Raw genomic sequence first — 13,587 nt, 5'->3', positions numbered from 1 at the left:
TGTTTTCTGTTCAATAAATAAAATTCCATTTCAAAATATGCAACACTGTCTTGGGAATCTAAAATGTATTTATTAGAGAGATATACAAGCAGCTTGGAAAGATAGATAAAGTTCCTGAATTGTCTTAATGCAGGTTAGGATACTAACCCAGCTTTCAAGAGATCTTAAAAAAATAAATTAAATGTCTTCACTCTTACATACAGAGAACTTTTTCTCCATCCCAACATTTGAAATGAAAGACTTAATGCAAAAGCACATTGATGCAGGCCAACAAAGAAAGACAGCCAATGAACATTTTGTAATTTATGAATATATCTCAAACTGCTAATCTAATACCTGATACTCTTAAGGTGCTGCAATTCCAGACTCTAGTAAAAAACTGCAACTGTCCACAGGTAAAGCAGTGAGAATAAGAAACCCCAGAAGTCATCTCTCAAAGTTTGCACAAACTGCCAACCATGAAGGCCTAGAATTACAGAAAGAATCTTTTTCTAAAACCTGTGTTTCTACCTGAAGAGTGCTAAAGATACTTCTGGATTAAAAATAGCTAAAGAGCACCTGCCTTAATACTGAGTTCTTAGTTAGAGTTCACCACTGCACTCTGAAAATAGAATGGGAAAAAAGAATAACCCTCTAGGGCTGCAACACCTGTTGGAACAGGCTTAAAGTGACTTCAAGCATCCCACTAGCAAAGTTAAAAAGGAGTATGGTAACATTATAGTTATGTTGGTATTCATTACCATACAGGACATTTTTGGAGCTACCCCAGCTAACGGCTCAAGATTTCATTGCTGTTGTCATGCAAAACTGTAGTTTTGTACTGGGTTTGACTCTGGCTGGCAGGTAAGCGTCCACCCAGTTGCTTGCTCACTCCCACCAGCAGGATGGGAAAGAGAAATGGAATGGCAAAAGCAAGGGGGGTGCAGGGGGAAACACCTCGTGGGTTGAGATAAAGGCAGTTTAATAAGTACAGGGGAAAAAAAGAAGAAAACAAATGATGCAAAAGCAATCAACCACCACAGGCAGACGAAAGCCTCACCAGTCCTGAGCAAGGTCTGCCTTGGAAAAACAACTCCCCAGTTTTACTGCTGAGTACGACGTCATATGTTATGGAATATTCCCTTGCTCAATTCAAGCCAGCCTTGCCAGCTGTGTCCCCTCCCAGCCTCATGCCCAGCCTCAGCTGACTCCTTGGCAGAGTGAGAAGCAGAGGGGGCCCTGATGCTGTGCAAGTACTGTTCAGTGACAGTGACTGGTGTCTTATCAACACTGTTTTGGTCACCAATCGAAACAGAGCACCATAAGGGCTGCTACAAAGAAAATTAACTCCATCCCAGCCATGCTCTGTACAAGCTTTTAAGATAAGACCACTAGTAGTCAAAGCATTTGTTAGCACACAGCCGCTAACACCCGTTTCACCACACGTGAAACAACTCCAATACTTCAAAACACCTACAGAGAGCTACCTACAGAAAGCTGGTACATACATAGATATCAGAGGACCCACCTGAACTGCCCTGGGACTTCAAAGAACCTAAAGATACCATCAAAGGCTGCATAGATATTACTGTAGCTTTAGATATTAAATCAACAGTTATCTAGCTCTAATACACCTGCAGGAACCTACACAGCCTATAGCTTGCTTAGAGATGAAAAATTATGCCATATTAAGGATTTTCCTGGACAGGAGAATCTCAAGCATACCAAGACAGCTTTGCTCACTTCCATGGAAACAAAGACTGTTCAGATACAGCATCCTCTCCTCTAGTCTACCCTACCAAATCAAACACTTCAGCAGCACTGAATCTTGCAGTCCTCAGACTTTGATACACACAGATAGACACCACAGCTGGTCTGGTGATGGTTGTGCAGGTTTCCAGTTAAGCCTTCTTTACTACAGTCAAGTTCATCTGTGCATCTCTACTTTACACATGTAGGTCAATATAAAAATTTCTTACATGGTATCATGTACACCAGTAGTCATCTAATTACAACCTTACATGGCAGAGGATAGAAAATGAAAAAAAAAAAAGGTGTGATGCATTTAAGTTAGTAGCTGTACACAAAGTTCAACAACTCCTAAGCAGTCCTAACCAGTGACACAAGGACTATATTCCAAAAGTCAAATCTAACTGTTACAAGCATATGAAATGCAGGAAGTCATCTACACATATAAGCTAGAGAAAGTGGGTTTGTATAAACCTGATAGAAATATTACAGACCACATTTTTAACACTAAAATTAAAAGCATTGCAGTTGCAGTAGATACAAAATATAGCTATCAAAGATGTATTTCCAATCCATACATGCTCCAATAAGCCAGTTACATCACCAAAGACATCTGTGGAGCAAACCTTAGAGAAGCATATTAAAAAAAGATGACAAATACAGAGCAAAACTATTTCTGATTATTCTCTAAACACCGAAATAAAAATTTAGGTAGATTTTATATCCAGAAAGCAGAGTGTCTTTACAAAAGGAACTGGGAAAACAAATTACCCAACTACCTAAGGACATCTACTACAGAACATAGTTGTCCCAGTATAAAATGTTCTGCAGCTGTCTGGTGCCTTTTCCATTTTAATTTAGTCTATTCTGGTAAAATCCACTCCAGAAAAGACTTCACTATCTGAAAATGCATTACAGCACTTTAAGTAAGGTCTGCATGCACATTGCACTATTCTAGGTACTCAAGTGAGGTGCCTTTCACTGCTTCATAATCATCTTGACAAGATGTCACTTTCATTTAAATTCTGGGACACACCTGAAGATACTTCTACACAGGTCCTGCTTGTGTCAAGTTTGCACACCAATTCACTACACATTTCTACTCAGAAGACTTCTGTATCATTTCTGTAACCATCCAAAAGATCTTGAGCATTGTGTCAGTTTCAAGCATCTCAAAAAAACTGCAGAAGTTCTCCAACTGTTCAGGATCCTATTTAATTTGCTTATTTAGAAGCTTTATAGATATATTTATTCTCATTAATGAAATGACATTCAGTCATTTCATTATAAAAGTCGTAGCTCTAAAGTTAGGCTCAAACTCTCTATCTTCCATTAAAAAAGGCAAGCTGCACTTCCAAAATTTTCACTCAACTTAGTCTAAACTAGATGTAGGAAAGGAACTCATAACGGTCAAACGTATCCTTCAGATGTTTGTCACTGTAAGTTTTCTGTACAGCTACTTAAAAGAGGATACCCTGGAGAACAACTCTGACTGCCATACACTGAATCCAAACAAACAAATTTCAATTTTCACCAGTATATTTATGTTTTGTGACTGCTTCTCCAAAACATAATAACAAATTATTTTGTACCTAATATTTCAATTTAATGATTTTAGGCATTGAATTTGATCAGTTTTTCCCATGCTTTTACGATAATCTTTTTTAAGGGCTTTAGGAAAATCATTCCTGTTTTCTGTTACCCTCCTCTGGTTAAACTAAAGAGCTAACCAAATGCCACTCTCTCAGAAATACATCTTCTACCTAGAATTTAATATTTTTAGGTGGTTTTCACTGAAAAAAACTATTTCCATGAAATATCACATTCATTGTGTGCATTTGTTCTAATGGATTAAAAGCCTAAGACAATTCAGTAAACTATGTAAACAGAATAATTTTTTTTATCAGCAACTAAAACTTACCACAACCTCACTATTTTCTCCAATAGCCAAAGATACGCTTTAATTCTGCTTTTATACTTTCCAGCACACATAAGGCAGCTGAATGACACCAAGTACAGTATAGCCCTCTGTTGCTCAAAACTAGTTCTAAAGACAAATATCCATCATATAAAATAACCCCACATTTCAAATAACTGAAGTAGGTGTTGGTTTATAGTTCCATGTGATTGTATTACAGAGTCCAGCCTCGGGTAAGTCTTACACTAGTAAAGCACTAGCTTGATCATTCCTATTAAGTCACTGTCCACAAAATGTTGATTCTGCTTGGCATGAAAACCAATTCAGACCAATTTGGGTTTTTTAGGTAAACCTTAAGTAAAAGCATGGATCTCAAGTCCAAGATGGCTTCAATTCTAATGGAGAAGGAAAAAGAACAATGCTATATTATTCAGATAAATGAACATTTTACATTTCCATTTTTTAATCAGATATCACTAGCTACACAAGAAAAGGAATGGTCAGATGTTCTGTTTCATCAGCTTGAAAAGGCAAATACCAAAATTACGGCAATCAAGGAAAAATACTGCTAGAAAGATGGCTCTCTAGCTGGCTTTCATAATTTTATCTTTCACTAATGGCCTGATCTTAAATTTGTTCAGCTTTGTGCTCACAAATCACAGTGAGCTACAGTCTACAGCTCATTCAAGACCAAAAATGGAAGAAAAATTGCATGGAAATATCCACGACTAGCATCCCAGCTCAATACAACCAATTACCAGAAACTTAAAAAAAAAGTTTTATGCTGTGGTGGTATTAGCTATGAATAAAGTTGTCTCTACTTCCACTAGAGCCTATGAAAAAGCTTGATACAGGAGAAAAGTAGACTGTGGTGGTATTAGCTATGAATAAAGTTGTCTCTACTTCCACTAGAGCCTATGAAAAAGCTTGATACAGGAGAAAAGTAGACTGTGGTTGAAAGTACTTTCAATTCAAATAGTCTTTAATCAGCAGAAGAATGGAGTCTCTCAGACAGAAATAGAATGTTTTTATAAATTGCTCCTGGCACTAAAGGAGTAACTAAGCTAAAGTTGTCATTAAAGGACTTAAAAAGTAGAGGAGAGGGACACACAGTACTTCATAGACAAGTGGTTACAGCACACAATGTAGGAAGAGAGAGACCTGTAAACAGATGTCCTGGACAAGCCTGATGAAAAGAATCTTGCATCTCAAGTAAGGGATGGAAGAAACAGATTTAGTCTCTTCTGTCGCAGTTAATCCACTTTAGCTTCTGTACAGTACTAATTACACAGTACTGGTCACTACTCACTCAACCAGAGACAAAAATTCCTGACTACTTTTATTTGGCCCAGTTTTTACGCAAGCATCTCTGAGAGTTTATATGACCAGTCCATTCTCAATTTCATAGCTCCTCAAGAATAAAGGTCTTGGTTGCCTCAGTCTTATTTTGGAAAATCCATAATAACTGGATGTGGTGGGTTAACTTTGGCTGGCTGCCAGGTGCCCACCAAGCCACTCCCTCACTTCCCCTCCTCAGTAAGATCAGGGAGAAAATACAATGAAAAGCTTGTGGGTCGAGATAAGGACAGGGAGATCACTCACTAGTTACCATCATGGGCAAACCAGATTCGACTTAGGAAAGATACTTAATTTATTGCCAATTTATTATAGAGTTGGGTAGCGGGAAACAAAAACAAAACTAAAAACATCTATTCCCACCCTTCCTTCTTCTCAGGCTTAGCTTCACTACTAACTCTTCTACCTCTTTCCTGGCTGCTGAGCAGCGCAGAGGGGATGGGGAATGGGGGTTGCAGTAAGACCATAGCACTTCTTCCCTGCCATTCCTTCCTCCTCACACTTTTCCCCTGCTCCAGCACAGGGTACCTCCCACAGGATAGAGTACTTCACGAACTGCTCTAACATGGGTCCTTCCCACGGGCCACAGCTCTTCAAGAACTGCTTCAGCATGGGTCCTTTCCACGGGGTACATTCTTCAGAAACAGACTTCTCCAGCGTGGGTCCTCCATGGGCCACACCTGCCAGAAAATCTGCTCCTGCATAGGCTACTATCCACAGGCCACAGCTCTTGCCAGGAACCTGCTCCTGAAAGGGCTCTTCATGGCTGCAGCTTCATTCATGACATGTCCACCTGCTCCAGCATGGGATTCTCCACAAGCTGCAGTATGGATATCTGCTCCAAAGTGGTCCTCCATGAGCTGCAGGGGGACAACCTGCTTCACCATGGTCTTCTCCTTGGGCTGCAAGGGAATCTCTGCTCTGGTGCCTGGAGCACCTCCTCCCCTTCCTTTTTACTGACCTTGGTGTCTGCAGGGCTGTTTCTCTCATGTTTTTTCTCACTCCTCTCTCACAGCTGCTGCACATGGTTTTTTACCATTTTTTAAATAAGTTATCACATAAATGCCACCAGCATCGCTGACGGGCACAGCTTTGAGCAGCCATGGGTCCATCCTGGAGCTGGCTGGAGCTTGCTGTGTCCTAGTCTCTTCTCACAAAGGCTACCCCCCTGCCACCGAAACCTTGCTATGTAAACCCAATACACTGGTTTAAAAACTCTATTCCCAGCTACAGAATAACTTTAAGAAAGCTGAGTGTATGAAAAAAAAAAAACACCCTTTCCTATAATTTCAAGGCAGGCATTGTCATCACCAATGAGAAGGCAGACAAGTAATTCTTAGCTGAAAGTTTCATAGCTGATTAGAGCTGATTTAAAGACTGCACTGCTGTTGACAGTCCCACCCAACTTCCTACCCCATTCCTTGTGCTTGCCTCCTCAACAGGAATGGATCACTTTTTTGGCGATAAAGAAAACAAGCATGGTTATATTCTCATATTCGTATTGGAAAAGTTCCTGGTAAGCTCCCATTTGTATTTTTTCTGCAGCTAACAGATATACGTATATTTATGTGGTTTTGCAGCATAAACCGATCATGCAGCTACTTACTGTGCCACCGTGTGCTGCATTATCTACAAGCAATTTTTATTTGCTAATTTCCCAGTACCTTGTTCTACAATTAGCCGCAAAGTTAAGGTAAACATGGGAAGAATAACATGTATCAAATAGCATGCTGAACTCATCTGAACGACATTCCAATACTAGAATCATGTAAGTGATCAATTAGGAACACAGCAGCTCTGCCATACTTAAGGCCAAGAAAAACTTTTGTTTAAGATGAACGTTTCTAGCTCTCAAAACTCCACAGTCATTCCAGTTTCTTCTGAAATTCAGTATGCCTCCTCAGGGTAGAAGGCAGAGGAGCACCTCGAGCTATCTGACTGAGGTACTTCCAAAAGAAAGACATTTAAACCAGTTTTTCTTATTGGGATTTTTTCCTGAATAGACTAGGGCATCAAACCACAATCCGAACTACACTCTTTATTGGCTCGGTTGTTCAATATGTGCTCTAAAAAATCATGACAGCTATTAGTTCTTTCAGAAGAACAACATCAGAAACAAAATTAGGAAGTAAAACAACCGATGTCAGACAAATGCAAGCTGCAGACTCCAAACTCAACAAATTACTATGCACACATTCACAAGACATAGCTGTCACACTCCTGACCAACCTGCCGAATTTCACATAACTCATGTTGCTCTAGGGAAAATGCAACTGTCGTTGAGCCTAGTATTCTACAAGCAGCTAGCATCAGTTTGAATCTGAACCTTGGTGAAAGTCTGGAATGAAAAAAAGAGGAAAGAACCTAGCTACAGTCTGAAGGCATTTATTTTGGGGAATGAAATGTATGTACAGCAACAAAACTATTCAGAAGACACTAAAATATTTTCATGTGTGATCTGAATCCTCAGAAGGGAACAGTGGAGTAATGTATGAACTCTTTTCTCAGTTCCTGTGCAGAAACTGGGATCTGAAGGACCAAAATATGCTCTCGGAAAATATACCCCCTCCTTACTTGCTTAACAGAGAATGGGGGGAAAAAAAGAGACTACACCCACAGTAATACTTCCCTACTACTCTTCCTAGTTCTACAAAAATAAGAGTAGGTCAAGTATTTGAGAGCTATTATGAAACTCCTCTCCTCCTCCACATCAAAACCTCATAAGCGAAGAAGGCTTCAAGGATCTGCTCTACCAGGCTTGTCTACTTCATAAACTTCTGCCAGAAAAACTACACCAGCTGGAAATGGCAGCCAGGAACCATACACCATACAGCCAATTCAGCTGTGCTGGAAACAAAATTCTGATGTAGACAAGTTATGCCAACAGGAAAAGCATTTGTGTTGGCTTTACTCACACCACAGACCCAAACGATGAATTTTTGCTGGCAGAAAGATTACTTCTGCTTTTCCAAGAGTGGGCTTTATTGGCCAAGCAACTTCTAGGTCAAAGCAGTTTGAAGAGCTCCAATACCCAAATTTTTCAAATTGTCTTGAAAGACGGTTACAACAAAAAATGTTAACTCTCCATATTGTGATATATGTCAAAGATTTCCGAAATAACATGTCCAAAGAACAAGATTTTTTCAAGTCTGTCAACTAAAAATTGCCCCAAAGCTCTCCTTCTTTGTGTGCACTCATATACAAAGCAAATAACTAATCAATCTCACAACCTCTATTTCAATTAGTGCAGCTCACTCTGGAGAAGCAATACTGAAGAGCCTGTTCTTAACAATTATACTCTAAACACAGTCACCAAAAAAATCTCAAGAAGTTAGAGGTTCTTGCCCCTGAAAGCTCTCCTTCTAAGTCTTGCATGCAAAAAGAAATCTAGAAGTGGTCTGTTCCTCTAGGGAATCACAGCATTTCATTCTCCTCCCACATAAGACAGCAGAACTTTTCTGCATATCAACAGAGGGTGGATGGATACAGGGAAACTGACAACTCACATGTGTACTTCTAGGAAGGAAACAATCTCTGATTGGTCTGGGACAGTCAGAGTGAAGCAACTGTCCCTGTTGGCCAGGCACCAGAGGAAGGAAAATAAACCAGTAACTACTCTGAGCTGTAAAACTGTAGCATGGGGTTTTATTTATGAGTATGAGCTGCAAACTCAACCAATGGACTATGGGCCAGTAAGTTACTGCCTGAGACAAACACATGAGGAATAAAGTTTTTAAAACACATCCAAGTGCCTTCTTGATAGGACCTGAAAAGCAGGCTGGAGGAACATGACAGTCCTAAGGGAAAGAACAGTACAAGGAATAGCAGGTAGAAAGGGTGAAAGAAAAGAATATAAAAGGAGTCTGTTTCTTTAATTACTGTAACTATCAACAAATCAAACTGTTTAAAAATAAAAGAATATTATCTGATCTCAAATATCCATAGTTTGTAATTGCAAAATATAACATAATCCCCATTGCACATCACCAAACACACAGACAAGGGGCGGGGCGGGTGGGGTGGGGAATGAAAGGAGAAGACTTGGAACCACACGGCAGGCTTCAGCTTGCCAAGACATTTCCAAATATGAAATTCTATAATAACTGGAAGGTCTATAAATATACTTTGCCTTTTATTCAAAGCCTTAGGAAACTGAACAACAAAAGCTTTAACGTGCAATATTAGGTTGTTTAACTCTTCAGGCCACAAACATTATCGAACACTATCTGAAAACCAAAAAAGTAGCTCTTGAGCAATGTACTTTATTTATACCTTCTTCCAGACCTCACGTAGTTAAGATCAGAAGAAGCTGTAAGATTGTCTCCAGAATACACTGCCACTCCAAAATAAGATTTTGGAAAAAACTTGCAGACAGTCCTTCCTCCCTTCCTCACAGTACCATATCTCCCAACAGTACTATGCACACATTTACACTTCCAGAAATTTTTTGAAGATGAAAAATTCTGAAAATCTGCTCACAAAACTACACGAGTGATATCACTAATATACATGTTAAAATTCCATTAATAATGAAAAATGAAGCTGTTCAAACTCCCTATGTAAATGTAATTCAGCCCCTTGTGTGAACACAGCACAGCTCTTAATTACTTGACCACAGACTTTTTACCCATGGGCCACCTGCCTTATCCCATGCACAAACTGCGCCTTCCTCAAGGATGGAAGGCTGCCACAAAATAAAAAGACTCCTGCACAGACTCACCTGCCTTGGCTGCAGAAATGAGCAGGCGCATAGTGTAGGCTTACATAGGCCAGGACTGGTCATATGTGTTCACTCCAGATATTTATTTGGTTTTAGACAGAGAAAGAAAGGGGCCAAGAAGTGACTCAGAGCCAGAGCACTTCTGACTGAAGCACAAGAAGGCCTCACAGACATAATGCATCTTTAACCCCAGCCAAGCTCTTCTTTGACTTCTAGGTGTCCCTTTTCATCATGACTAGAGCATTAATGAGGAACTTTCTGCACCCATGGATGTATAGAGCGTAAGAAAGAAGATACAAAGAAAACAGTAGTAAAAGATTCAAAATGAATCTTTATGCAGAAATGAAAGGATAGAATTGCTGGCACATCTCTATATTCTTTTATACAATTCCTTTTTTTTTCTTCTCCCATTTCACCATGTGAGAATTCCATAATTTGGAATCATACTCAAATGCACATCAGTCATGAACAGAGTTTAAATCTTTCAATCACCCACACTGTCATTTTGTGAAAAACAGTTGGATGTCATGTTTTGTGGACTAGCCCTTAGAAGGAAACAAGACACTTGGCTTGTGGCTTTCACAGATTTTTGTTGATAGCTAAGGAATGGCAAGATTTAAGGATCTTGGATTTCATTCCACACATAAAAGGGAATTACATTCTAGGACAAAGTTTCTCAATCTGCGGTCTGTAAAACATCAGATGGTGGTCCAAAAAATCATCATAAAAAATGTATTTTTAAAAACATACATTCCCACGCATGCAAGCAAGAAAATATAACTGAAGAAATACAAAAAATAAAACAAATATTCAAAGTTTAGCCTAATTGAATTGCACTATAAAGCATAAGAAAATGCGACAACACTTCACAAGATGAGCCTTGCATTTTTTTAAGGAGTTAAGTGTTCTTGAAACAACACATTGTCCTTTAACATTTAAGCTTGAAAACACTTTCTTCTGCCCTACTGAATTTCCTGAGTAAGTCTCCTCCAGAAAATGCCTTGTTACATCCAGTATGTTCCTTCCTTCATCCTACTACCCTAAGCCGTTACCTGTTTTCTCCATGTCCCACTATGCTTTCTCTAGTTTCATTCTCTTTACAGAAACCCCTTAAAGTCATCTATAGAAGCAACCCATCCAGCCACTGAGCTCTTTCTGCCTATTTTCATTGACAAACTCTGCCTCAAGTCTACTGGTTCACCCTGAATTTCAGTTACTACTGTTGGAACATCCTTTATTTCACTGGTTCAGCTGCAGGAGTTTCCTTTCGTAGGACCCTCCTTTAACCTGTCACTTTTTTTAAAAATTACAAATACCTGGTCCACACCCTATCTCTACTCCCTGGTTTAAGATCCAGACACAGCTATCCAGCCACAGCTATCCAGCCACAGCTATCCAGCCCTAGTCTTTCGCACTTCTCTTTTCAGGGCTAATTTCCTTTCCTAATGTTCACACATAGCATTTTGTCTACAGTCAGCTGTGTATACCTCCTCTAAGTTGTTTTTTTTTTTTTTTAGCCAGACAAACAGGCAACAATGTCTACGTAAATTCTTAATACCAAAACAGCTCTGCAAAGTCAGCCAACAAAGAACACTAGAGAAGTACTTGAAGTTCATAAATACAACATTAATAGCATACCTGAGATCCTCTCCCTCAAAATGAGTATTTCTGCTCTCATATTTTCTTTATAACACTACCATAAAATTCATGAATGTTAAATAAAAATATTAGGTTAAAAAAAAAAAAACAGTTGATAACAAATCTCAACTAATGGCCACCTTTTTATATGAAGTACATTAACACCTAACTTGAAACCCCATTTGCATGTGTTGCTCTGATGCTGCACTCTGCATCAGTTTAAAAACCACAGCTTTTAAGCTTTTTTTCCCTGAAGATTATTATTAGTAACTGATCTTTAAAACTTGTTGTTTTAAAATAAGATACAACTTTTAAATTAAATATGCTGATTAATACACACATATTTAACCTGTTTATATGTATTACTAAATGCTGAATTGATTATTCCCTTTTTTTAAGACAATTCTTTTCACAAGTCCTGCAAGTGACAAACTGTATCTGGATGAAAACAGACTTATTAAAAACAACAAAAAAGAATTTTAAAAGCCACTAAAAGTACTTACATATGTTACAGATGTAAAAATTGGAAAAACTATTTTGCATTTAAAACTGAATTAATTATGTGTGGCTAGCAAGCTTAATGACTGCATAAATGATCAGGATACAAAGATTTTAGAACTGATCTCCTCTTTCCAGGCAATTCTATTTGTATATTGGAAAGAAGAAACTGACTTACTTCTGTTTTCACTTTCAAATGGATTTATATTAAATTTGAACAAATGAAGAACTGGATGGAACATCTGAAAGTAAGGAGACTATTCACTCGATATCCACAAAAGACAAGGTTGCTTCAATTGATTTTGACATGTTGACAAATTCTGTTTCCCAGTGTTTGGTAGTTGAGAGCTTTTATTTTCCTGAGCACTTCGGCAAAACACATATACTGCTTGATATGTGGGCTGGGGTGTGTGCTTTTTGTTTTGGTGATTTTTTTTTTTTTTTTTTAATTTGAGAATACATTCAGCCTGCAGTATTCATAATGAGTTTTAAGTATGTTTCTTTAATTAAAAGTTAATATAACGTGTTTAAAATATGGTTTTGATACAGCTTTCTATACAGCCTCTCTATGTAGCCTCTAGCATTATTTGGTCCTCATTCTGAAGTACAAGCAAGACTTCCTAGGAGCTCAATTAAATAATTTTCCACCATCATGAGTAACCTATTACATATTTTGAAATACTTTATGACACAGAAAGAATAAAACCAATATTTTGTTCTTGTTAACAATGAAGGAAAATCATACAAAAATCAGTTTGCTACTGAGATGAATATATACAAAATACATGTTTCCTTGGAATCTGGGCTTTTTTTGTGAAATATGATATACAGATTTCCAGCTTCTCAGGAAAATTAAGTTTGCATACCAGCACAGAATATCCCTGGGACTTCACTCCGGAATATAACAGTTCGTACTTTCTTATCAGATTTCAAAGCATCCACAGCTTTTGACATCTACAGAGAAAAGGAGGAAGGGGGATAACCAAACACTTTTTAAAGTGCTTAATTCCAATACTTCACCTTTATAGTAAAAACTGTTCTTTTCACTTACCATTTTTAAAAGATTTTTGTTAAGTGCATTCTTGGCTTGAGATCTGTTTAATCCAAGCACCACAATTCCTGTAGGGGAAGAAAAATTGTATCATTGTTACAACGTAGTAAAATATAAATTATCTATGTAAATTATTATTTTGAAATTATAGAAGAAGCATCATTGAGGACTGCAAAAAAAATGCTAGTGTAATCACTTAACTACTGAGTTTTTGAAAGAAAATAAATTGACTTACATTTTCCAACATTAAACATTTCAATGTTCAACAGAAATGACATTTATTTTAAGAACAAAAATATGGCCCTAACACCTTCACATGGAAATAGTGCTTACAAAGGCTGAATGTATAATTACACAACTGCATGCACAAATTTCATGTTTGTGTGTGAAGTGCTGACATGCAATCAGGAAAGATACTTAATTGTAAAGTGTATGTTTCCATATTTAGACAGCCTGCCTTCAGAGACTTCTTAAAGCAAGAAGTGCTACCACAGCTAAGACTAGCAACTCTGATACAGGTAAAAGGAATTCACGAACATAGAAAGAATGCTACCAATAGGAAACCTGAATTTTTGTTTGAAAAGAAAAAAATCATATAAAAATGCTCCCCCAAGACACAAAAACTGCGCTCAATGCTTGGTACACAGCTCCAATCTCCAATCACACATTCACAGCTCC

At 38.1% G+C, this 13,587-nt stretch overlaps 1 protein-coding gene across 2 annotated transcripts in view; it reads right to left on the bottom strand.

Annotated features, from left to right (window-relative positions):
- Positions 1 to 13,587, bottom strand: part of AUH (AU RNA binding methylglutaconyl-CoA hydratase) — a 122,093-nt gene that overhangs the window by 101,045 nt on the left and 7,461 nt on the right. For both annotated transcript variants that reach the window (XM_030003796.2, XM_030003797.1), the window contains exons 2-3: positions 12,910 to 12,977; positions 12,725 to 12,812 (exon numbers count right to left, since the gene is read on the bottom strand). In XM_030003796.2, coding sequence (XP_029859656.1) covers positions 12,725 to 12,812; positions 12,910 to 12,977 — 156 coding nt within the window. The remainder of the gene's footprint in view (positions 1 to 12,724; positions 12,813 to 12,909; positions 12,978 to 13,587) is intronic.

This window comes from Aquila chrysaetos, chromosome Z (assembly GCF_900496995.4).
Source record: "Aquila chrysaetos chrysaetos chromosome Z, bAquChr1.4, whole genome shotgun sequence".
Classification (NCBI taxonomy): domain Eukaryota; kingdom Metazoa; phylum Chordata; class Aves; order Accipitriformes; family Accipitridae; genus Aquila; species Aquila chrysaetos.
The sequence above is the reverse complement of the archived record's forward strand: the minus strand, read 5'-3'. Positions and strand labels throughout refer to the sequence as shown.